Source organism: Kogia breviceps, chromosome 4 (assembly GCF_026419965.1).
Source record: "Kogia breviceps isolate mKogBre1 chromosome 4, mKogBre1 haplotype 1, whole genome shotgun sequence".
Classification (NCBI taxonomy): Eukaryota; Metazoa; Chordata; class Mammalia; order Artiodactyla; family Physeteridae; genus Kogia; species Kogia breviceps.
This window is the reverse complement of record NC_081313.1, coordinates 156,558,119-156,578,674: the sequence shown is the minus strand read 5'-3', so window position 1 is coordinate 156,578,674 and position 20,556 is coordinate 156,558,119. Positions and strand designations below refer to the sequence as shown.

Here is a 20,556-nt window from a genome sequence, read left to right as displayed (position 1 = left end):
ACTTGGGTACCAGTCAGAAACCAAAAGCTCTTTAGTGGCAGCTATTTGTTGTTTGTTTTATACTTGGCATGGAGATTATCCCTTTATATGAAGTATCTTATTTAATGATACAGTATCTCCAGCAGGTTGGTGCAATTTTTATTCCCAATTTACACATGAGGTTTCCAAGCTTACAAAGTCTGAGGAACATGGCAAAAGTCACCCAGCTGCTAGCTGGATTTGAAACAGATCTGTGAACATCCAGAAGACTCACAGAAACTAATCAATCTTCTGTGCAATCAGAGGAGCTGATTAAAGGGCTTGCCTTTCTGAAAACAACTCAATTAAAAAGACAATGCCTTCCATCCAGCGGACCCTCCAAAAAGACTGGTTTTCTCCCAATGTAAGGCGTAGAATTTATACCTTGCAGGAGCACAAAAAAATATCCGTTCATTTACTGAGCCTCCTTTAGAATCAGGGACTCATCAATAATCAAGAGCGGATTTTCTGGCGATTTCGTGGCAACTGTCCGTTTGGAAATCCACCTCCCCATTGCAGGGCCGGTTAAAAAAAAAAAAGGAATTAAAAAAAAAAACAACCAGGTGGAACCGACGAAAGGTTGGCTAGAACAGCGCACGCGGGAGAGAGAACTTTCTGGGGGCATTCTGCCCGCTCCTTTCACGAGTGGCGCGCGCAGGTGGCGCCGCGATCCTGGCGCCGCGGTCCCAGCGCCGCCCGCGTGAGTTCCGCGGGGTGCCCAGGAGGCCACCAGGCGCCCACGCGAAGGTGAGAGGAAGCTTTCCACCGAGGCGGGGGAGGAGGGCTGACAGGAAACGCAGCCAGCGCTGGCGAAAGAAAGATTCCAGTTCCCAGCCCCCCGCCCCGCGGGGTGCGGGGGCCAGCGGCGCATGCGCGAGGCCCGGCCCCCAATTCCCCCGGCGAGGGAGGAAGGCCCCCGGCGGCCCCGAGACTGCGAGCCGCGGCGGGACCCGAGCGCACGCAGGGGCGCGGCGGTGGCGGGGGCTAGCCGGGCTACGGAGGCGGCAGTCAAGAGCGTGGAGCGCCCAGCGCTAGGGCCCATCCGCGTGCAGGCACCCCAGGGCACAGGAGCTCGGCCCTGGGCCGGGGGCGGCCGGCGCCCGCAGCCCCCCACGCCCGGAGAGTGATGCGTGAGTTTCGCCCCGGCTGGAGGGCAGGATGTGGGAGCAGGACAAAGGCTGGGCGGCGGGGGAGGAGTTGGGGACGGCGAGCCGGTGGCCACTGCCGGAGCCCTGGCCTCTGGAGAGGTAGCGAAGTCGGCAACTTTCTCTGCAACTTTTGTAAAAGGGAAGATAAAAATTCTGCAAGTTGTTGCACAGCTGCAGGTCGCCTCAGGTCCCGCGAATAGAGGGGAGGGGGCACTGCAACCTTCCCGGGATGGGAGGCGACCGCCAGCTCCGCTGAGAGGGACAGGAGGGGGCGCCCGGCAGAGACCCCGGCCGAGGACGAGAGAGGATGGGATGCCGGGGGGCGCGCTGCGGCCGCTGAAGTTGCCCGTGTCCACACAGGGTGCGCCCTGAGAGCCCGGTAGCCTCGCATCGCGGCGCCGTAGACTCGATGATGGATGAGCCGTGGTGGGAAGGGCGTGTCGCCTCGGACGTCCACTGCACCCTGCGCGAGAAGGTCAGTCCGTCCCCGCCCTTGTCACTCGCAGGGCTGGGTATTTAAAGTCCCTTTCGCTCTCGATCCCGTATCCTCAGGTCGCCCTGCGTGGGAACTAGGAACTCCCGGTGCTGCTTTTCTTTCCTCCTGCTCTTAGCCTCCTCCTGGGACAGTCGTGAGGTGAGAATCGAGACTGGAGAGCTTAAATTGGTTTTTCTGCTTAGGAGCCCAGAGTTCTCAGACAACTAAACTGTACCCGTTAAGGTGGTATTTCCCATAGTACTGTCACCCGAGATTATTTTAAAGGGTACATGAATGAACTTAAAAAAAATAATTATCGTGTATTTACTTTAATGTGCAATTTTAAAACATATATCGAGCAAGTTCTGCATAGGCTAAATGATGATGATTTTCCATATATTGTAACGATGTAGTTCCTTTTAAAATAAATTTAAAGTAGTGACTTTACATAAAGAATAACTAGGTAAATGATAGTATAAGGCATATGTAGTTAATGCCCCCACCCCAAATATATCTAGGATGGGACTGAATAAGATTTAAGAAACACTAAAGAAGAGGCTACACAGCACTGTTTACAATAGCCAGGACATGGAAGCAACCTAATCGACAGATGAATGGATAAAGAAGATGTGGCACATATATACAATGGAATATTACTCAGCCATAAAAAGAAACGAAATTGAGTTATTTGTAGTGAGGTGGATGGACCTAGAGTCTGTCATACAGAGGGAAGTAAGTCAGAAAAAGAAAAACAAATACCGTATGCTAACAGGTATATACGGAATCCAAAAAAGAAAAAATGGTTCTCATGAACCTAGTGGCAGGACAGGAATAAAGATGCAGACATAGGGCTTCCCTGGTGGCGCAGTGGTTGAGAGTCCGCCTGCCGATGCAGGGGACGTGGGTTCGTGCCCTGGTCCGGGAAGATCCCACATGCTGCGGAGCAACTAAGCCCGTGAGCCATGGCCGCTAGGCCTGCGCGTCCGGAGCCTGTGCTCCGCAATGGGAGAGGCCACAACAGTGAGAGGCCCGCATACCGCAAAAAAAAAAAAAAAGGTGCAGACATAGAGAATGGCCTTGAGGACATGGGGAAGGGGAAGGGGAAGCTGTGACAAAGTGAGAGAGTGGCATGGACTTATATACACTACCAAATGTAAAATAGATAGCTAGTGGGAAGCAGCCGCATAGCACAGGGAGATCAGCTTGGTGCTTTGACTGCCTAGAGGGGTGGGGTAGGGAGGGCAGGAGGGAGACGCAAGAGGGAGGGGATATGGGGATATATGTATACATATGGCTGATTCACTTTGTTGTACAACAGACACTAACACAGCATTGTGAAGCAGTTATACTCCAATAAAGATGTTAAAAAATAATAATAAAATAAATAAAGGAGAGGCTACAAAACTTAAGAGAATGTGGGGAGACAACAAACACTCCCCTGCCAGTTTGCCGCTGGTGGCAGAAGGTGGAGGCAGCTGAAATGTGATCTCTGCTTTCTCCTCACCTCAAAGGGAGAAGTGCTGATGGGCTCCGGGAAGGTGGAAGAGTCCAGGTGGGTTAGAGATGTGGCCTGTGTGTCTTGTCTCCTGCCCTTGGAATGAGACTGGGAAGGGTGGTTTGGGGAACAGGCGTGAAATAAAGGTGTGTATTGGTTTCCTAGTGCTGCTGGGACAAAGTACCATAAACCTGGGGACTTAAACAATAAAAATATGCTCTCTCACAGTTCTGGAGGCTAGAAGTCCAAAATCAAGGTGTTGGCAAGGCCATGCTACTCCTTGGCATTCCTTGGCTCGTGAGGCATCACTCCCATCTCTCTCTATTGTCACATGGTGTTCTATTTGTATCTGTTTTCTCTCCTTAAAAGGACACCTGTCGGGCTTCCCTGGTGGCGCAGCGGTTGAGAATCCGCCTGCCGATGCAGGAGACACGGGTTCGTGCCCTGGTCCGGGAAGATCCCACATGCCGCGGAGCAACTAAGCCCGTGAGCCATGGCCGCTAGGCCTGCGCGTCCGGAGCCTGTGCTCCGCAATGGGAGAGGCCACAACAGTGAGAGGCCCGCATACCGCAAAAAAAAAAAAAAAAAAAAAAAAAGGACACCTGTCATTGGAATAGGGGCTACTTTAATCCAGTGTAACCTCATCTTAATTTAACTAATTACATCTGAAAAGACCCTATTTCCAAATAAGACCACATTTTTAGGTTCTGGGTAGACATGAATTCTGGGGGGACACCATTCAACCCAGTACAGGGAAGGAGAGGTCTTCTTAGTGGATTACCTGGCTCCCTACACAAACAGGTCTTATATCCAAAGCATTTGCACCCGATGTCTATGGAGTTCTGCTTAAAACGTCACCAGCTATTCAGGGTTTTTTCCTCATTAGGGGGTAGCTATCTTCTAGTAAAATTATGTTTTCTTTTCTCCTGTACCTAGTCTATCTCCATCTTGCATTGCTTGTGGCTTTCCTCTGCTTCCCTTGGTCTTCTTCCCAGAACAGAATGGCCCAAGGTGCAAGCACATTTTAGGCATCTGGAGAAGAAATCCAGGTCTTGGTGGTTCAGTTAAAAAGCTGGGGCAGGGCTTCACTGGTGGCGCAGTGGTTGAGAGTCCGCCTGCCGATGCAGGGGACGCGGGTTCATGCCTCGGTCCGGGAAGATCCCACATGCCGCGGACCGGCTAGGCCCATTAGCCATGGCCGCTGAGCCTGCGCGTCCGGAGCCTGCGCTCCGCAACGGGAGAGGCCACAACAGTGAGAGGCCCGCGTACCGCAAAAAAAAAACTGGGGCAGTGGGGATGGTGGACCAGGCAGTAAGGTCTTGGTCCTTTTCTGGAGGTGGTGGCTAAATAAATAAGTGAGGCCTGCTGTGGAAATTGGGCTTCCTTGTTCATTGTAGGCTCGAGTTGTTAGTTCTGCTCATAGCTTAGGAGGAATGGCTTTGACCTCATTGGTCCTTTCTATCAGGAAGGAGTTCTGAGAGCAGTATAAACTCAACCAGCTTAACTACCTGAGAATCCTCAACCTTTTGTATATAAGTAAGATTGTTCTAATCTCTCCTCCAGCCACTCAAGGGAGCAGGGCAGGCAGTTCCCCATTAATTGTGCATCACCCATGCCATAATGCCATATTAGTTCACTGTTGGGCTGCCTACCTTGAAGGAGGATGGGTTTGTCCAGGTTTTTCAGGTTAGAGATAGAAAACTCACTCGGGTGGATACTCGGGGTCACCTGTGACTTGAAGCTTGTCTTATTAGGGTAAATCCTGGGTTTCTTTTTTTTTTTAAATTGAAGTATGGTTGATTTACAATGTTGTGTTAGTTTCTGGTGTACAGCAAAGTGATTCAGTTATATATACGTATTCTTTTTCATATTCTTTTCTATTATGGTTTGTTACAACATATTAAATATAATTCCCTGTGCTATACGGTAGGACCTTGTTGTTTATCCACGCTATAGGTAATAGTTTGTATCTGCTAATTCCAAACACCCAATTTATCCTTTCCCCACCCTCTTCCCCCTTTGGTAACCATAAGTTTGTTCTCTGTGTCTGTGAGTCTGTTTCTGTTTTGTAAATAAGTTCATTTGTATCATATTTTAGATTCACATATAAGTGATATCGTATGGTATTTGTCTTTCTCTTTCTGACTCACTTCATTTAGTATTATAATCTCTATGTTCATCCATGTTGCTGCAAATGAAATTATTTCATTCTTTTTCATGGCCAAGTAGTATTCTATTGTATATGTATCACATCTTCTTCATCAATTCATCTGTTGATGGACATTTAGGTTGCTTCCTTGTCTTGGCTATTGTAAACGGTGCTGCTGTGAACATAGGGGTGCATGTGTCTTTTCTGTCCATTTCTTTTTTAAAAATTAATTAATATTTTATCTTTGGCTGCGTTGGGTCTTCGTGGCTGTGCACGGGCTTTCTCTAGTTGCTGCAAGCGGGGCTACTTTTCGTTGCTGTGCATGGGCTTGTTGTGGTGGCTTCTCTTGTTGAGGAGCATGGGCTCTAGGTGCGTGGGCTTCAGTAGTTGTGGCTCGTGGGATATAGAGCGCAGGCTCAGTACTTGTGGTGCATGGGCTTAGTTTCTCCGCGGCATGTGGGATCTTCCCGGACCAGAGATCAAACCCATGTCCCTTGCATTGGCAGGCAGATTCTTAACCACTGAGCCACCCGGGAAGTACTGCATGTATCTTTTCAAATTAGAATTTTCTCTGGATATATGCCCAGGAGTGGGATTGCTTGATCATGTGGCAACTCTAGTTTGTTTTTTGAGGAACCTCCATACTGTTTCCCATAGTGGCTGCACCAATTTACATTCCCACCAACAGTGTAGGAGGGTTCCCTTTTCTACACACTGGCTTTCCTTGCTTATAATGTCATACACTTTGTTTGTTGCGTGCTGCCAGATGAATACAAAGCGTGTTTCCATCTATGCTGTTGAATTGTCATCATAGAACCAGGAGCAGTTATCCTCACTTGACTGGTGCAGGAAGCAAGCCTGGGATGACAGAGATAGTGAGAGCCCCCCCTCTGTCAGATATGAGATTCCAGTATAGTGTTATACTACAGTATATAAAATGTGACACTGGGAAAACAAACCTTGGTGTTGAATACAAGCTACTAATGGCAGTGAAACCTTGAGCTGCTTATTTAGCCTCTCTAAACCTCTTTAAACCTGGCCCCCATTGTTCATTCTTCCCACAACAGCAGAACTTAGGTTGTGTCACTTCCCTGCTTGAAGACCTCTACCGTCATCCCATTGCAGTTACAATTTCCAGTCCTTACCATCACCTCTGTTACCTGACACAGTCCAGCCCTGGCCTGCTCTCCTGCCTTGTCTCCTACCCCATCCCATTCTGACTTCCTTTCTCTTCCTTGAATAAGTCAAGCTCCTTCATGCCTCAGGGCCTTTGCACGGGCTGTTGTTCCTTCTTTCTGGAGTCTCCTTTTCTCTATAACTGTTCCTCTGTGTCCCTCAATCATATCATCCTGTTTTGTTTTCTATATAGCGTTTAACAAGTATCTGGGATTATTTTCTGTTTTCTTATTATCTTTTCCCCCACACTAGAATGTATGCTCCACAAGAACAAGCCTGTGTTTGTCTTGTTCAGTGTGGGGCCGCAGTGTCCAGAACAGAGCCCCCCCTCTGCAGAATGATGAGATGAGTGAATCTTCTTTAATTTCCTCTTCTGTAAACTGGGGGAAATGTTTTTTAGGAATGTTAGAATTCAGTGAGAGAACCTGAGAGCCGTGTGAGGCACGTGGCGGCTACTTGACAGGTGCTGTGCTTTTCTGTACTTTTCCACTTAACGACCACTGGGGGGGAGGCTGACAGCCCCTTTTGTGACATGCGTGGTTAGGGTAAGGCTTGGGGTTTGTGACCACCCTCTCTGAGGGGTTTGCCAGTGTGACAGGGTCTTCGTAAGAAAGGCAGCCGTGGACCTTTGGATGGTGTTGGGGCTGAGGCTGGGAAGGGCAGCAGTGGGCCAGAAGTCACGTGCCTGCCTGATGAGGGGTAGGACACAGGAACTAGACCCCATCCGCAAGACCTTCTACCCAGCCCAGGGAAGGCTTTCTGACTAGTGAATGGGAGGGTGGAACCCTCCTCCCACCCAAATTGCTATGGAGAGATGGCTCCCTCTCCTCTCTGTGCAGGCCCCCTTTATCCGGCGCTCAACCTTAAAGTACTCCAATTTATTTATTTATTTTATTGAAATATAGTTGATTTACAATGTTATGTTAGTTTCTTGTGTACACCAAGTGATTCCGTTTTTTATATATATACTTTTTCATATTCTTTTCCACTATGGTTTATTACAAGATATTGAGGGACTTCCCTGGCGGTCCAGTGGTTAAGACTCCACGCTTCCACTGCAGGGGGTGTGGGTTCAATCCCTGGTCAGGGAACTAACATCCCACATGCCATGTGGTGCAGTCAAAAAAAAAAAAAAAGATACTGAATATAATTCCCTGTGCTCTACAGTAGGTCTTTGTTTATTTTATATGTAGTAGTGTGTATATGTTAATCCTGAACTCCTAATTTATCCTTTCCCACCCACCTATTCCCTTTGGTAACCATAAATTTGTTTTCTACATCTATGCGTCTGTTTCTGTTTCCTAAATAAGTTAACTTGTATCATATTTTAGATTCCGCATATAAGTGGTATCATATGGTATTTGTCTTTCTCTTTCTGTCTTACTTTACTTAGTGTGATAATCTCTAGGTCCATCCATGTTGCTGCAAATGGCATTATTTCATTCTTTTTAATGGCTGAGTAATATTCCATTGTATATATGTACCACATCTTCTTTATCCATTCCTCTGTTGATGGACATTTAGGTTGCTTCCATGTCTTGACTATTGTAAATAGAGCTGCTATGACCATTGGGGTGCATATACCCTTTTGGACCATGTTTTTCTCCAGATATATGCCCAGGAGTAGGATTGCTGGATCATATGGCGGCTCCATTTTTCATTTTTTAAGGAACCTCCATACTGCATACTGTTTTCCGTAGTGGCAGCACCAACTTACATTCCCACCAACGGTGTAGGAAGGTTCCCTTTTATCCATACTCTCTCCAGTATTTATTATTTGTAGACTTTTTAATGGTGTCCGTTCTGACCAGTATGAGGTAATATACCTCATTGTAGTTTTGATTTGCATTTCTCTGATAATTAGCAATATTGAGCATCTTTTCATGTGCCTGTTGGCCCTCTGTATGTCTTCTTTGGAGAAATGTCTGTTTAGGTCTTCTGCCCAATTTTTGATTGGGTTGTTTTTTTTTTTGTTATTGAGTTTCATGAACTGTTTGTATATTTTGGAAATTAAGACCTTGGAGGTCACATCGTTTTCAAATATTAAATTACTCCTTTGATCATCCTCCCTGGCCTTACTGCCTGCTGGAGCAGAGCTAGAGCCCCCCTCCTTTGACTACTTTTCTGCTGGGGCTGGGGGTGCCAGACAGTACAGGGGAGTCAGGATTCTTCCTCATCACACCTGTGCCCTTGAACTTCTTCCCTGAACATGGGGGGAGGAGCAGATTATCCCCACCATGCTGGTGGTGACAATGAGGCTATTGGTGATGTTTTTCTAGTGACCAGCCGTACACCCCAAGGAGTGTTCAGATTAGACTGACAGCCACTTTTTTTTTGGCCAAAAGATGCATCCACCCAAGTTTAAAATTAGCAGGTTCATGGGATGGCAGTCAGCTTGAGGGCCAACTTCCTGGTCCTTCAAGCCTCTCTCCCTTCCTCCATGTGTCCTGGCCCCAACCTCATGCTTCTCTCATTGTCCTTGTCACCTGTGTAGTAACTTGTCCTCCTCACTAGATTGTGAGCCCCTTGCAAGCATGAGGTATGTGTGATATCTGGGGATTCCCAAACCAGTGTGATGAGGTGTGGAAGGAGGACAAGGGGTGTCCACCCCCTCACCTGCTGCAGACACAGCCACTGGGGGAGCACAGAATGCAAGGACCAGGCTCAGATAGACTTGTGGGGGCACGTTGAACAGTGTTGCAGGAATGCTTCCCAGGGACCCTCCGTTGGCTCTTGGGCATGTCCCAGGAGGTGCCCCTGGCCTGGCTGGGGCAGTCTGTGTAAGCAGCTGTAGTGCCAGGCACAGGACCAGGGGGAGGCTGCCTCCTGGCCTCCTACAGACTTAGATAGTCTCGTTCTCTCCTAGGATAATGTGGGGGGAGGAGAGGAATAGGGGCGGGGCTAGAAAAAGAATTTCCCACAAGGGCAGATCTACTGACCTGGACCGAAGTCCAGCCTCAGGATCTTAGGAAAAGAGCTACAGGTTAAGCCTGGATAATAGAAGTCTAGATCATTCCTCCCACACTTACGTGAGGAAGTTCCATTTTCCTTCCTGAATTTTATCCTCTAATGAGTAGCACAATAGATAGAACTTGCTCTGGTCTCCTTTTGACTGATGTCCATTTTACACTTAATCGTCCCTCCAGTTAGGAAGAAGTGCTTATATTAATGAAGCAAAGAGTGTGTTTAAGGACCCTCATCAATCACTGTGATTTAAGGCTTCTTGGGTATGCGAAAGACTTTCTGAATATAGGGGTTTGTGGGGGGGTTACTTGGGGAAAGAGTACCCCACCGTCCCAAAGCTACATTGACAAGCCCTGCTTGGCATGACTTGGTAGCTTTATCTTCTGGGGCTCTGGGGAGCCCGCGTACCCGAGGCTCGCTTCTCCTCCATCGGGCATTCGTCTTCTCCCAGGATCGGAGTCGCCTGGTACTTTAGGGGTCTTCCCCATCGCCCCAGATTTGAGATCTGCAGAGCAACCAGCCGCCAAATGTGTTTTCCCTACTGAAGCCGGCTCCTTGCACACTTAAAGGTCTTTAGCTGTGTGAGACCATGTTTTTTTGAACCAATGGAGCGATAAAGGACATTTTTACTGATTTGGGACTGAATTTATACAAAGACCTAAGACACCAACAACAAAAATGATGTTTCGTGATGATGATGTTAGTGTCTACTGTTTATTGAGCACTTCCCATATTTCAGGCAGTGTGCCAAGCACGCCCCTGTGTATTATCTCACTCCTCATATCTGCCCCGGTGCTGGGATTGACCCCACGTTACAGATGGAAACTACAAGACTCAGAGGGTGTCAGTCACTCTCTTGAGATCAAATCCCTGATTGTATCAGAGTCTGAACATAAATCTGGGGAGAAAAACATCCATTTTAGCAAAGAATGGAAGTACAAGGCGGGGAACAATTGAGGCTCTGCCCTCCATGATACTGTCGGCTCTGTATTTTAGTTTGTGGTACAGTGGTTCTCCAGGAGCTAGGTTCTCCCTAAAGCATTCTGAGAAGCCTGACTGCCCGGCCGGGGCCTCCCGTGTTTGGTCCTGGTGGGTCCTGTTGCCTCACCTGTGCCTGGTGCTTCTCACCTTCAAGTGATCTGGCCTCTGCTGTTGCCTGCCCTGGGGTGTACTTGGTGGGCTCTGCCTGTTTCCCCTGACTGGGGAAAGGGAGAGATGCTGTGGGGCTTTCCTCTCTTGCCCCAACTCTGACAGCTGCATGTGGTAGAATCTCATCTCTGCTCTGTCCTTCACCTGGGTTAAAACCGCACCATTTTCTAGTAACCCCTAAAGCTTGCACATTCTTTTATCTCTCTTTTCCAACATCAATACTCTCTCTTCTCACTCCTCCCCTTAAATTCCTTGAATTTCCCCACTGCAAGGCTGAACATCTGTCTTCTCATAGAAGGTGGTGACCCAGGTCCATGCTCAACCATTTGGCTAGGTCACCCCCTAACTGGTTTTTCTATTCCCTTCCCCTCCCTCTGGGTTTCTACACTCCCAGGGAACAGTTCTTCCCAAATCATGAGGCACACCCAGATCCACCCATAAGAGAGTGTTCCAGACACTGGGATGTGTCTGCCCAGTTTCATTCCAGGAATGTGTTACTCAGGCCTTTCAGAACCACATACTGGTTTTGACAAACTCTTAGGTACTGACATGGTGATGGTCTTCAAGTGAGACCCTAAGCAGCTGGCCCTCAGGGCCCCTTCCTGGAGGTAATGGTGAGGCTTTTAGTATAAGTGGGAGTTTCCTGCGTGCATCCTGAAGAGATGATCTGGGCTGCTCCCAAGGTGTGGGCAGAGGATGGAAGGTGGGTTGAGAAATGGGCTTTGTAGGTGGAATGAGATGTCATTCAAAGTGGCATTTAGCTTGGAGACGCCCTGACTCCACTGCCTCACCTGTGTTCTGTAGGCAGCTGGGGACAAAACTGAATCAGAACTTGGCATTTTCTCTCGAGTCCTACACGCCTTAGGATAAGGAAGTGTTCAGTGTGCCCTCAACACTCAGCTGAGACTTGGTCTCTGCACCTGATCTGTGGAAGAAGCAGATGATCTTGGAGCCTCCCTTTCATCTGTAAACCAAGAGAGTGACCCCTGCCCCCTGCCTTCCAGGTATCCTGGGACAAAATGGGTGTCCTCCATCAGCCTCCAAGACCCTCTGGAAGGGTCTTGGCGGGCACCCTGGATGGTTGGGAAAGTCTGTGCTCCCTAAGTGAGGGGAGGACAGTTAAGGCTTTGGGTTGGCCCTGTGCCCTTGCCCTTGACTTGTTCTTTGTCTTCCTAAACCACATAGCCCCTTGGGTAAAGAGAGTGTAGCCAACAGTTCTCTCTGAGAGAACCTGGCAGAAAGAGGTGACAGTTTTGGTCTGTTATTTTCTCTCTCTTTTTTTTTGGCTATGCTGCCCGACTTGCAGGATCCTAGTTCCCTGACCAGAGATTGAACCCATGCCCACTGCAGTGGAAGCATGGAATCTGTTATAACCCCTAGACTGCCAGGGAAGTCCCTTCATTTTTTTTTAAAGTTATTAAACACACAGAGTGGGGTTTTTGTTTGTTTGTTTAGGAAACTGCAGAAGTAAATACAAGCACACAGAAGAAAGTAAAATTTCCCCCCACAATCCCACCCCTCAGAAGTAATTTGTTGACATTTTGGTGTAGGTTCTTCTGCTCCTTTGTGTGTCTGTCATCACAATACATTTTTATTTTGGATTTTTTTTTAGTAAAAATGGAATATATCTTTTCTCAGAACACTTTGTTGATTTTCTAGCATGTCATGCTCACATTTCCATTTTATTCTTCTCCACCCAATTCCTGATTATTGGACTTTAGCAAAAAATTAGAAACGATTGTGTTTATTTAGAATAGACAATATAAGAACATGGTAAAAAGGAAAAAAAACCCAGGTTATAGGAAAGGGTGGATGGTGGAGAGGCTCTAGTTTTCCTCCCTGAAAGGTACCACTGATCCCAGTTTCTCATGAATCCTTCCAGAGTTGTTCTCTGCATGAACAAACCAAGTGTGTGTGTTCTGACACAAGTGGTAGTAGCATTTACACACTTCCCTGTACCATTTGATTTTTTTTAATGTTTACAGTTTAATAATTTAAATATTTTTTGTGAAACGACCAAACAGAAGCTCCATGACGAGAAAGGATTTTTTTTTGGTCTTTTCTGCTCATTGTAACAAAGGTATAGCGTAGATACTCAATATATTTGTGTTGAATGAATGAACGAAATATTTCTTTCTGGTAATTTTTTATCCAAATCTATACATTTTATTTTATATAAATGTTATCATAGTATATTATAGTTTTGTAACAATTTTTTTCTCAACTGCATATACTAAGTAACTTTGTATGTCATTATTCTTCTGCGGTATCATGCATAATGTTTTATTGTATAGATATACCATGATTTAACTCATTTCTTTGTTATATACTTAGACGGAGCTGCTTATTCTTTTTTTTTTTTTTTTTTTTTTTTTTTTTTTTTTTTTGTGGTACGCGGGCCTCTCACTGTTGTGGCCTCTCCCGTCGCGGAGCACAGGCTCCGGACGCGCAGGCTCAGCAGCCATGGCTCACAGGCCCAGCCGCTCCGCGGCACGTGGGATCCTCCCAGACCGGGGCACGAACCCGTGTCCCCTGCATCGGCAGGCGGACTCTCAACCACCGTGCCACCAGGGAAGCCCTCTTTTTTTAAAAATTGAAGTTAATTTATATACAATGTACAGATGTTAAGTGCATACTCAGTTTCGAGTATACAGTGAGTTTTGACAAATGTATATACTCCTGTAACTACCACCGTAGTCAAGATACAGAACATTGCCATCAACCTAGAAAGTTCCCAGGTACCTTTTCTCAGTCACTCATCCCATCATGCTCCCAGCCCCAGGCAATCACTGATCTGCTTTTTTTTGTGGTATGCGGGCCTCTCACTGTTGTGGCCTCTCCCGCTGCGGAGCACAGGCTCCGGACGGGCAGGCTCAGCGGCCATGGCTCACGGGCCCAGCCGCTCCACAGCATGTGGGATCTTCCCGGAACGGGGCACGAACCCGTGTCCCCTGCATCGGCAGGTGGACTCTCAACCACTGCGCCACCAGGGAAGCCCTGATCTGCTTTCTTGTCTGTGTGGATTAGTTTGTGTTTTCCAGAGTGTCATATAAATGTAGTTACATGTATGTGCTCTTTTCGATCTGCCTTTTTTAACTTAAGAGATTCATTTTTTTTCTTTTTTTTTTTGCGGCACGCGGGCCTCTCACTGTTGTGGCCTCTCCCGTTGCGGAGCACAGGCTCCGGACGCGCAGACTCAGCGGCCATGGCTCATGGGCCCAGCCGCTCCACAGCATGTGGGATCTTCCCGGACCGGTGTCCCCTGCATCGGCAGGCAGACTCGCAACCACTGCGCCTGCAGGGAAGCCCGAGATTCAATTTTTTTTTTTTTCGGTACGCGGGCCTGTCACTGTCGTGGCCTCTCCCGTTGCGGAGCACAGGCTCCGGACGCGCAGGCTCAGCGGCCATGGCTCACGGGCCCAGCCGCTCCGCGGCATGTGGGATCTTCCCGGACCCGGGCACGAACCCGTGCTCTCTGCATCGGCAGGCGGATTCTCAACCACTGCACCACCAGGGAAGCCCCACCGAGATTCACTTTTGAGAACACTTTTGAGATTCACCTATATTGTATCTATTAGGAGTTTATTTCTTTTTTATTGCTGAGTAATATTCCACAGTATGTATATTACGTAATTTGTTCATTCATCCCCCTCTTGATGGTCTTTTGGGTCATTTCTCCTGTACCATTTGATTTTACACAGCACTGCAGTGGTGATCCTATTCTTCTGTCTGCGAGTGTGCTCATGAGAATAAATGCCTAAAATAGAATTGCTGGTCTTGGGGTGTGATTTTAAGAACTTTGAGTTTCACCAGTTAATAAATTATCAAAAGTTGTACCAGCCTGCACTTGCACCAGTGGTGTGGGAGGGTGTCAGCTTCCCAGTAACTTTGCTAACCCTGGATAGTAGCCTTTAAAAAAAAAAGAAAAGTCCATGCTGGACTTTCCTCGTGGCTCAGTGGTTAAGAATCCACCTGCCAATGCAGGGGACACAGGTTCGAGCCTTGGTCCAGGAAGATCTCACATGCTGCGGAGCAACTAGGCCCGTGCACCACAACTACTGAGCCTGCGTTCTAGAGCCCATGAGCCACAACTACTGAAGCCCATGTGCCTAGAGCCCATGCTCTGTAACAAGAGAAGCCACTGCAGTGAGAAGCCCGTGCACCGCAACGGAGAGCAGCCCCCGCTCACCGCAACTAGAGAAATCCCACACGCAGCAACGAAGACCCAACGCAGCCAAAAATAAATAAATAAAATAAATAAACTTTAAAAAAAAAGTCCATGCCATTTCAGTAGGTCAAAATGGTGTCTCTTGGCTGTGTTTAAAAGAATCAGGAACCCAGAATGGGAAAAGCACTAACAGATGAAAAGGAAGGGGTGCGGAACTCTGAATACTTTCCAGGATCTGGGGAGGCCCATAGGCAGCAGGGAACCAGCCTGAGACCTGTGTCAGGCTGGGTGAGGGCTGCTGACCTTCGGCCCTGGCCAGAAAACTCCCCAGGCTCCCTCTGAGCCCCATTGTTGCAGTGTGTGCTTCCCTCTACCCCCAAGTGGCAGTTACTTGGAAACTTGAATCTTGAGGCGGAATTTGAATTGTCCTGCGGCACTGGCTCCCTTGCAGGTCACTGGAGCAGATGGTACCAGGGCCTGGGCCTTCTTTGTGGTGGCACCAGCTACATACTTAGTCCAAAAATGGTCATCCATTGACTTGCGTGGGTGGGTTGGGATGACAGGGAGGAGTGAGGAGGATCATAAGAACAGAGAAAAGCATCAGGAATTGGATGGATTCAGTTATTATAAGGAAAACTTGGAGAAAACCTAAATGTCCATCAGAGGGGAATTGGTTTCACTGTGGTTCATGCATCCACTAAAATAGGTGGAGTTATCAAGTATGATGAGGTAGATAACTTTCTGCTTAATAACAATTAATTTCCTGATCCTTGTAAAAAAAAAAAAAAATCCAAGTAACTCGGTACTCCTGACTCTGGAGTGAACCACTGTGTTTTCCTTTTTATTATAGAAATTTAAAAAGATACACAAAAGTAGAAAGAAAAGTGGAATGAATCCCTATGTACCCTCTACCCCAGCTTCAGTACCTGTTTCATTTTCCCCAGACAGCATGTCATTTCACCCATAAATATCTACTAAGCAATAAAAACCTCTTTTTTTTGACATAACAACTATGCCATTATTACAAAACTCACCATCATTCATTAATAATCTATTGCTCAGTCCATAATTTAGTTCTCACAGCTGTCTCAGAAATGGCATTTATAGTTGCATTGTTCAAAATCACAATCCAGATAAGATCCATGCATTATGTTTTTTTAATTGAATGTAAGTTTCTTTAAATTCTATAGTGCTTTATAATTTTCAAAAGTTTCACATACATGATTTCATATAATCCTGTAATAACCCTTTTTAAAAATCCCCTGCTTCGGGCTTCCCTGGTGGCGCAGTGGTTGGGAGTCCGCCTGCCGATGCAGGGGATACGGGTTCGTGCCCCGGTCCGGGAAGATCCCACATGCCGCGGAGCGGCTGCGCCCGTGAGCCATGGCCGCTGAGCCTGCGCGCCTGGAGCCTGTGCTCTGCAACGGGAGAGGCCACAACAGTGAGAGGCCCGGGTATCGCAAAAAAAAAAAAAAAAAAAAATCCCCTGCTTCTATATTGTCCTACTCCCTTTCCCTCTCCCCACTAGTAACCAGTAGTTTTGTTCTCTATATCTGTAAGTCTGCTTCTTTTTTGTTATATTCACTAGTTTTTTTTAGGTTCCACATATGATATCATACAGTATTTGTCTTTCTCTGTCTGACTTATTTCACTTAGCATAATGCCCTCCAGGTCCAGCCATGTTGCTGCAAATGGCAAAATTTCATTCTTTTTTATGGCTTAGTAGTATTCCGTTGTATATATGTACCACATCTTCTTTATCCATTCATCTGTTGAAGGACACTTAGGTTGTTCCCATACCTTGGCAATTGTAAATAACACTGCTATGAGCATGGAGGTACCTGTATCTTTTTGAATTAGTGTTTCTGTTTTTTGGTTTGTTTGTTTTTTTCCAGATATATACCCAGGAGTAGAATTGCTGGGTCATATGGTAGTTCTGGTTTTAGTTTTTTGGGAACTCTCATACTGTTCTCCACGGTGGCTGCACCAATTTGCATTCCCACAAACAGTGTAGGTGGGTTCTCTTTTCTCCACATTGTTGCCAACATTTGTTATTTGTGCTCTTTTGACGATGGCCATTCTACAGGTGTGAGTTGATAATCTATCTCATTGTGGTTTTCATTTACATTTACCTGATGATTAGTGATGTTGAGTGTCTTTTCATGTGCCTGTTGGCCATCTTCATTTCCTCTTTGGAAAAATGTCTGTTCAGTTCTTCTGCCCATTTTTTAATCGGATTGTTTGTTTTTTTGATGTTGAGTTGTATGAGCTGTTTATATATGTTGGATATTAACCCCTTATCAGCCATATCATTTGCAAATATCTTCTGTTCAGTAGGTTTTTAAAAATTACTCTTAAGTCTTTTATTCTGTAATGGTTTCCCTGTCTCCCAGCTCTTTAAAATTGTTTTTTTCATGCCATTGGGTTTGGGAGAAACTAGGTCATTTGTCCTGAGACACCCCCCACCCCCGTTCTTAATTTGGCCTATTACTTCCTCATGGTATCCTTAACTTGCGTTCACTGTTAATAGTTTGGCTTGTATACTTCCCTACTCTGTGGGACTAGAATATGCTGCAATCTCCTTGTTCTCTAGTTGGGCCGTCAAACATCACTTCCTCAGAGGAACCTTCTCCCACTCGCACACAAGGTCAGTCTGCACCCCTGTGACGTTCTCAGACTACTCTCGATTATTCCTTCAGCACCCAGCATGACTTGTAATTGTACACTTCTTAGTGGGATTGTTCCATTTGGATCTGGCTCCCTCTCTAGACAGCAGGTGCATGAGAGCAGGCCGGGGCTGTGTTTCCCCAGTTCTGAGCAGAGTAGCTGCAAACCCCTTGGTGTGTGCTCATCACGGATGCCTGGTCTGGGGTCTGTGCCTTACAGCCCACACACACATCGCCTTCCTGAACCTCACTTTCTGGTGGGATAGGTAGCACGGCTGCCAGTAACTCCATCTACTGGGAGAGAAGCAGCCTCCAAGGGCTTCAGCACTTGGCCAAGGTCCCCCATTAAGTGGAGGAGCTGGGACCTTAAAACCTCGTGGTCTGCTGTCTGGAGTCTCACTTTGAAAAAGCAGAGGAGTTGCACGCAGCCTTGAAGGCAGTGATGTGTAACAGGGACTTCCCTCAGCGACGGGGCGACCCTGGGGCGAGTGGTACAGAGCTGTTGGCTCTGAGTGGAAATCTCTTGTTGGTCTCTTCTTTTGTGTTAACTTTCTGTTTTGAAGTATCATCAAACTTAGCAGAGTTGCCAGCACAGTACACAGTTGTAAACACTTTAACACATTTGCCTTATCATCCCCTTTTTCTGTCAGGTGGTTTTTTTCCCCTCTTGGACCAAGATGCAGACATAATACTCCATTATCCCTTAATATTTCGGGTTTATTTTGTATGGTTACTTTTTTTTTTCATGGTTACTTTTAAGATGGGCCATAAAGCACTTTCTGGGGGAACTTGTGTCAAACCACTAGCGACACCTTCCCAGGTAGGAATCCTCCTTGGAAGCCTGTTTCAGGTGAAGGGGATTCAGCATTTGGATCAGGAGGGAGGAAGCTGGATGGCCACAGGTGGCCTGGCCATGAATCTGGGAAGGCAGAGTTCTGGCTCCTTTCCTTGGACCATCCCTGAGGCTTGTTGGCAGACAGCTCTTCATTAGGCAGTCATTTTACTGAACCCCGTGTATGACCTGCAGACCCTAAGAGGCTCTCCCAGGAGATACCACAGCCCCAAGCCCCACTCCAGTCCTGGGGGTTGGGAGGGGGGTATTCTTAGCACAGCTGAGGATAATCATCTCAAACCACTTCTGGCCATGCTATTTGTTAATGGTCGTAATAGCCAGTGAAATGTAAGCAATGCTGTTCCCCGTTAATGGGTGCTTGTTGTGTGCTTGATGTATGTTCCCTCCTGTTATCTAAATCCTCCAGCAACGCCCCCTAGTAAGTACTAAATTATCCAAATTTTATCCCCACTTTACAGATGAGCCTGCTAAAGTTTAGAGCGTTAAATAACTTACCTACGGTCATACAGCAGGTAGATGGCAGAGCCAAGATTTGAACCCAGGCAACCTGACTCCAAAGCACACACTCTTAACCCCTGTACCAGTGGTGACACCCCATTGCCTAGGGAAGTGTGAAGAGCTTCCAAGAGAAGGTGAGATGTGGAGGAAGTTCATCTACCAGGGCTCAGGGCCGCGTGTGAAGTCACACATCAGTGACCTGCCAGGGGCGGTCTGGTGAGTAGGGGAGGAGGGGGAGATGGACCGGGAGCATTGGCTTTGGCATGCAGGTCTCCGTAGATATTTACACTTATCCTGAGACACATGGAGAGCTGTGAGGAGCGAGGGCTGAATCACTGGAAAATGACCTTGGCCTTGGAGACCTGGGTGTTGGTAATGATCCAAGGAGATGGCTTCTGAACCAGAGCAGGAAGTGGGGAGACTTGAGAGTTTTAGGAAATAGGGTCAAAAGGACCAGTTAACAAACAGTGAAAGATTTCATGTTTCTTACTTGTTGGAACAAAGAGATTTTCCATTGCTGAGGGATTGGCCTCTTTCACGGTGAACAGTGTTCTTAGAAAGCTCCTTCCAGCAATTAATTGCTAGTTTCTGTGTCATCTTTCAAGACTCTCACTGCCCTCTAAATTAAGGGAGTAGGTGTTTATTGGGCACAGTATGCCAGACATTGTTGAACGTTTGTTGCACATTATCTTATTTGATAATTAAAGTTGCCTTAATGTCCTGACCAAGCAAGGCACTAGCAGTTCTTGCACATCGGCGCAGGTTCATTCTTGCATCCAACACATGTTTTTTAGCAGCCAACCACATGCCACACACTGCTAGCTCTTGGGGATATAAGTGATGAACAAAACAAAATTGTCTGTCTTCACGGAGCTTATAGTCAAGCATCAGGCTCACGTGAAGTGCTTGTAAAGCATATTTAGGTGCCCAACTCCGTCCCAGGACGTCTGATTCAGTAAGTCAGGAAATGGGGAGTGTAATAGGTTCCTAGGACTGCCTCAAACTGGGTGACTTAAAACAACAGAAATTTATTCCCTCACAGTTCTAGAGGCCCAAAGTTTGAAATCAAGGTGTCTGCAGGGCCGTGATCCCTCCAAAGGCTCGCAGGGAGGATCCTTCCTTGTTTCTTCCAACATCTGGTGGTTGCCGGCCACCCTTGGTGTTCCTTGGCGTGTAGCTGCATCCCTCGGTTCTCTGCCTCCATCCCCACCTGGCCCTCTGCATGTGTTTGTCTTTGCCTAGTCTTCCCTTTGTATGTTTGTGCGTCTCTGTTTTCTCTTCCTATAAGGATACCAGCCATTGGATTAGGCTCCACACTAATCCAATATGACCTCATTTTAACTTGATTGCATCTGTAATGACTGTTTCCAAATAAGGTCACATTCTGAGGTTTCGGGTGGACCTGAATCTGGGTGCAACGCTATCCAGCTCGGTACCTGGGGGCAGCCTCCATGTTTCCCCAGGAGATTCCAGTGCCTGTGATCAACTGACTACAGTTGCAGAAACCCAGGTCAGCAAGGGACTGGAGTCCCAGCTGGAGTGACTGGGGGTTAGTGGTGGTGGTTACCCTAACTGACTCGTTTTGGTCTGCACAGTAGGGTCTGGGTGCCCAGGAGAATCCATCAGAAGGAATCTGGAAATTGGGGAGGGGAGCTGGAAGTGTGGAGTGAAGAGCTCTTGAGGCCACCGCTTAGGAATGGTGACCCAGGGGAACAGGAGGAGAGAGTCAAGGGTTGGACCTGTTGCAGAGAACCACCGTAGAAGGGGGCACATCATGACCACTGCTCCTAGGTGATG

The 20,556-nt window shown here is 47.2% G+C and overlaps 1 protein-coding gene across 4 annotated transcripts in view; it reads left to right on the top strand.

Annotated features, from left to right (window-relative positions):
- Positions 1–677: 677 nt before the first annotated feature.
- The window catches only part of CCNJL (cyclin J like), a 58,376-nt gene continuing 38,497 nt past the window's right edge, over positions 678–20,556 (top strand). For 2 of the 4 annotated variants that reach the window (XM_059062687.2, XM_067033423.1), the window contains exons 1-2: positions 928–1,148; positions 1,527–1,641. In XM_059062687.2, the coding sequence (XP_058918670.1) occupies positions 1,576–1,641 (66 nt within the window). In that variant the 5' untranslated portion in view covers positions 928–1,148; positions 1,527–1,575. Of the gene's footprint in view, positions 766–927; positions 1,149–1,526; positions 1,642–20,556 lie in introns of those variants that run through there. The other 2 variants (XM_067033424.1, XM_067033426.1) reach the window with 2 other exon arrangements.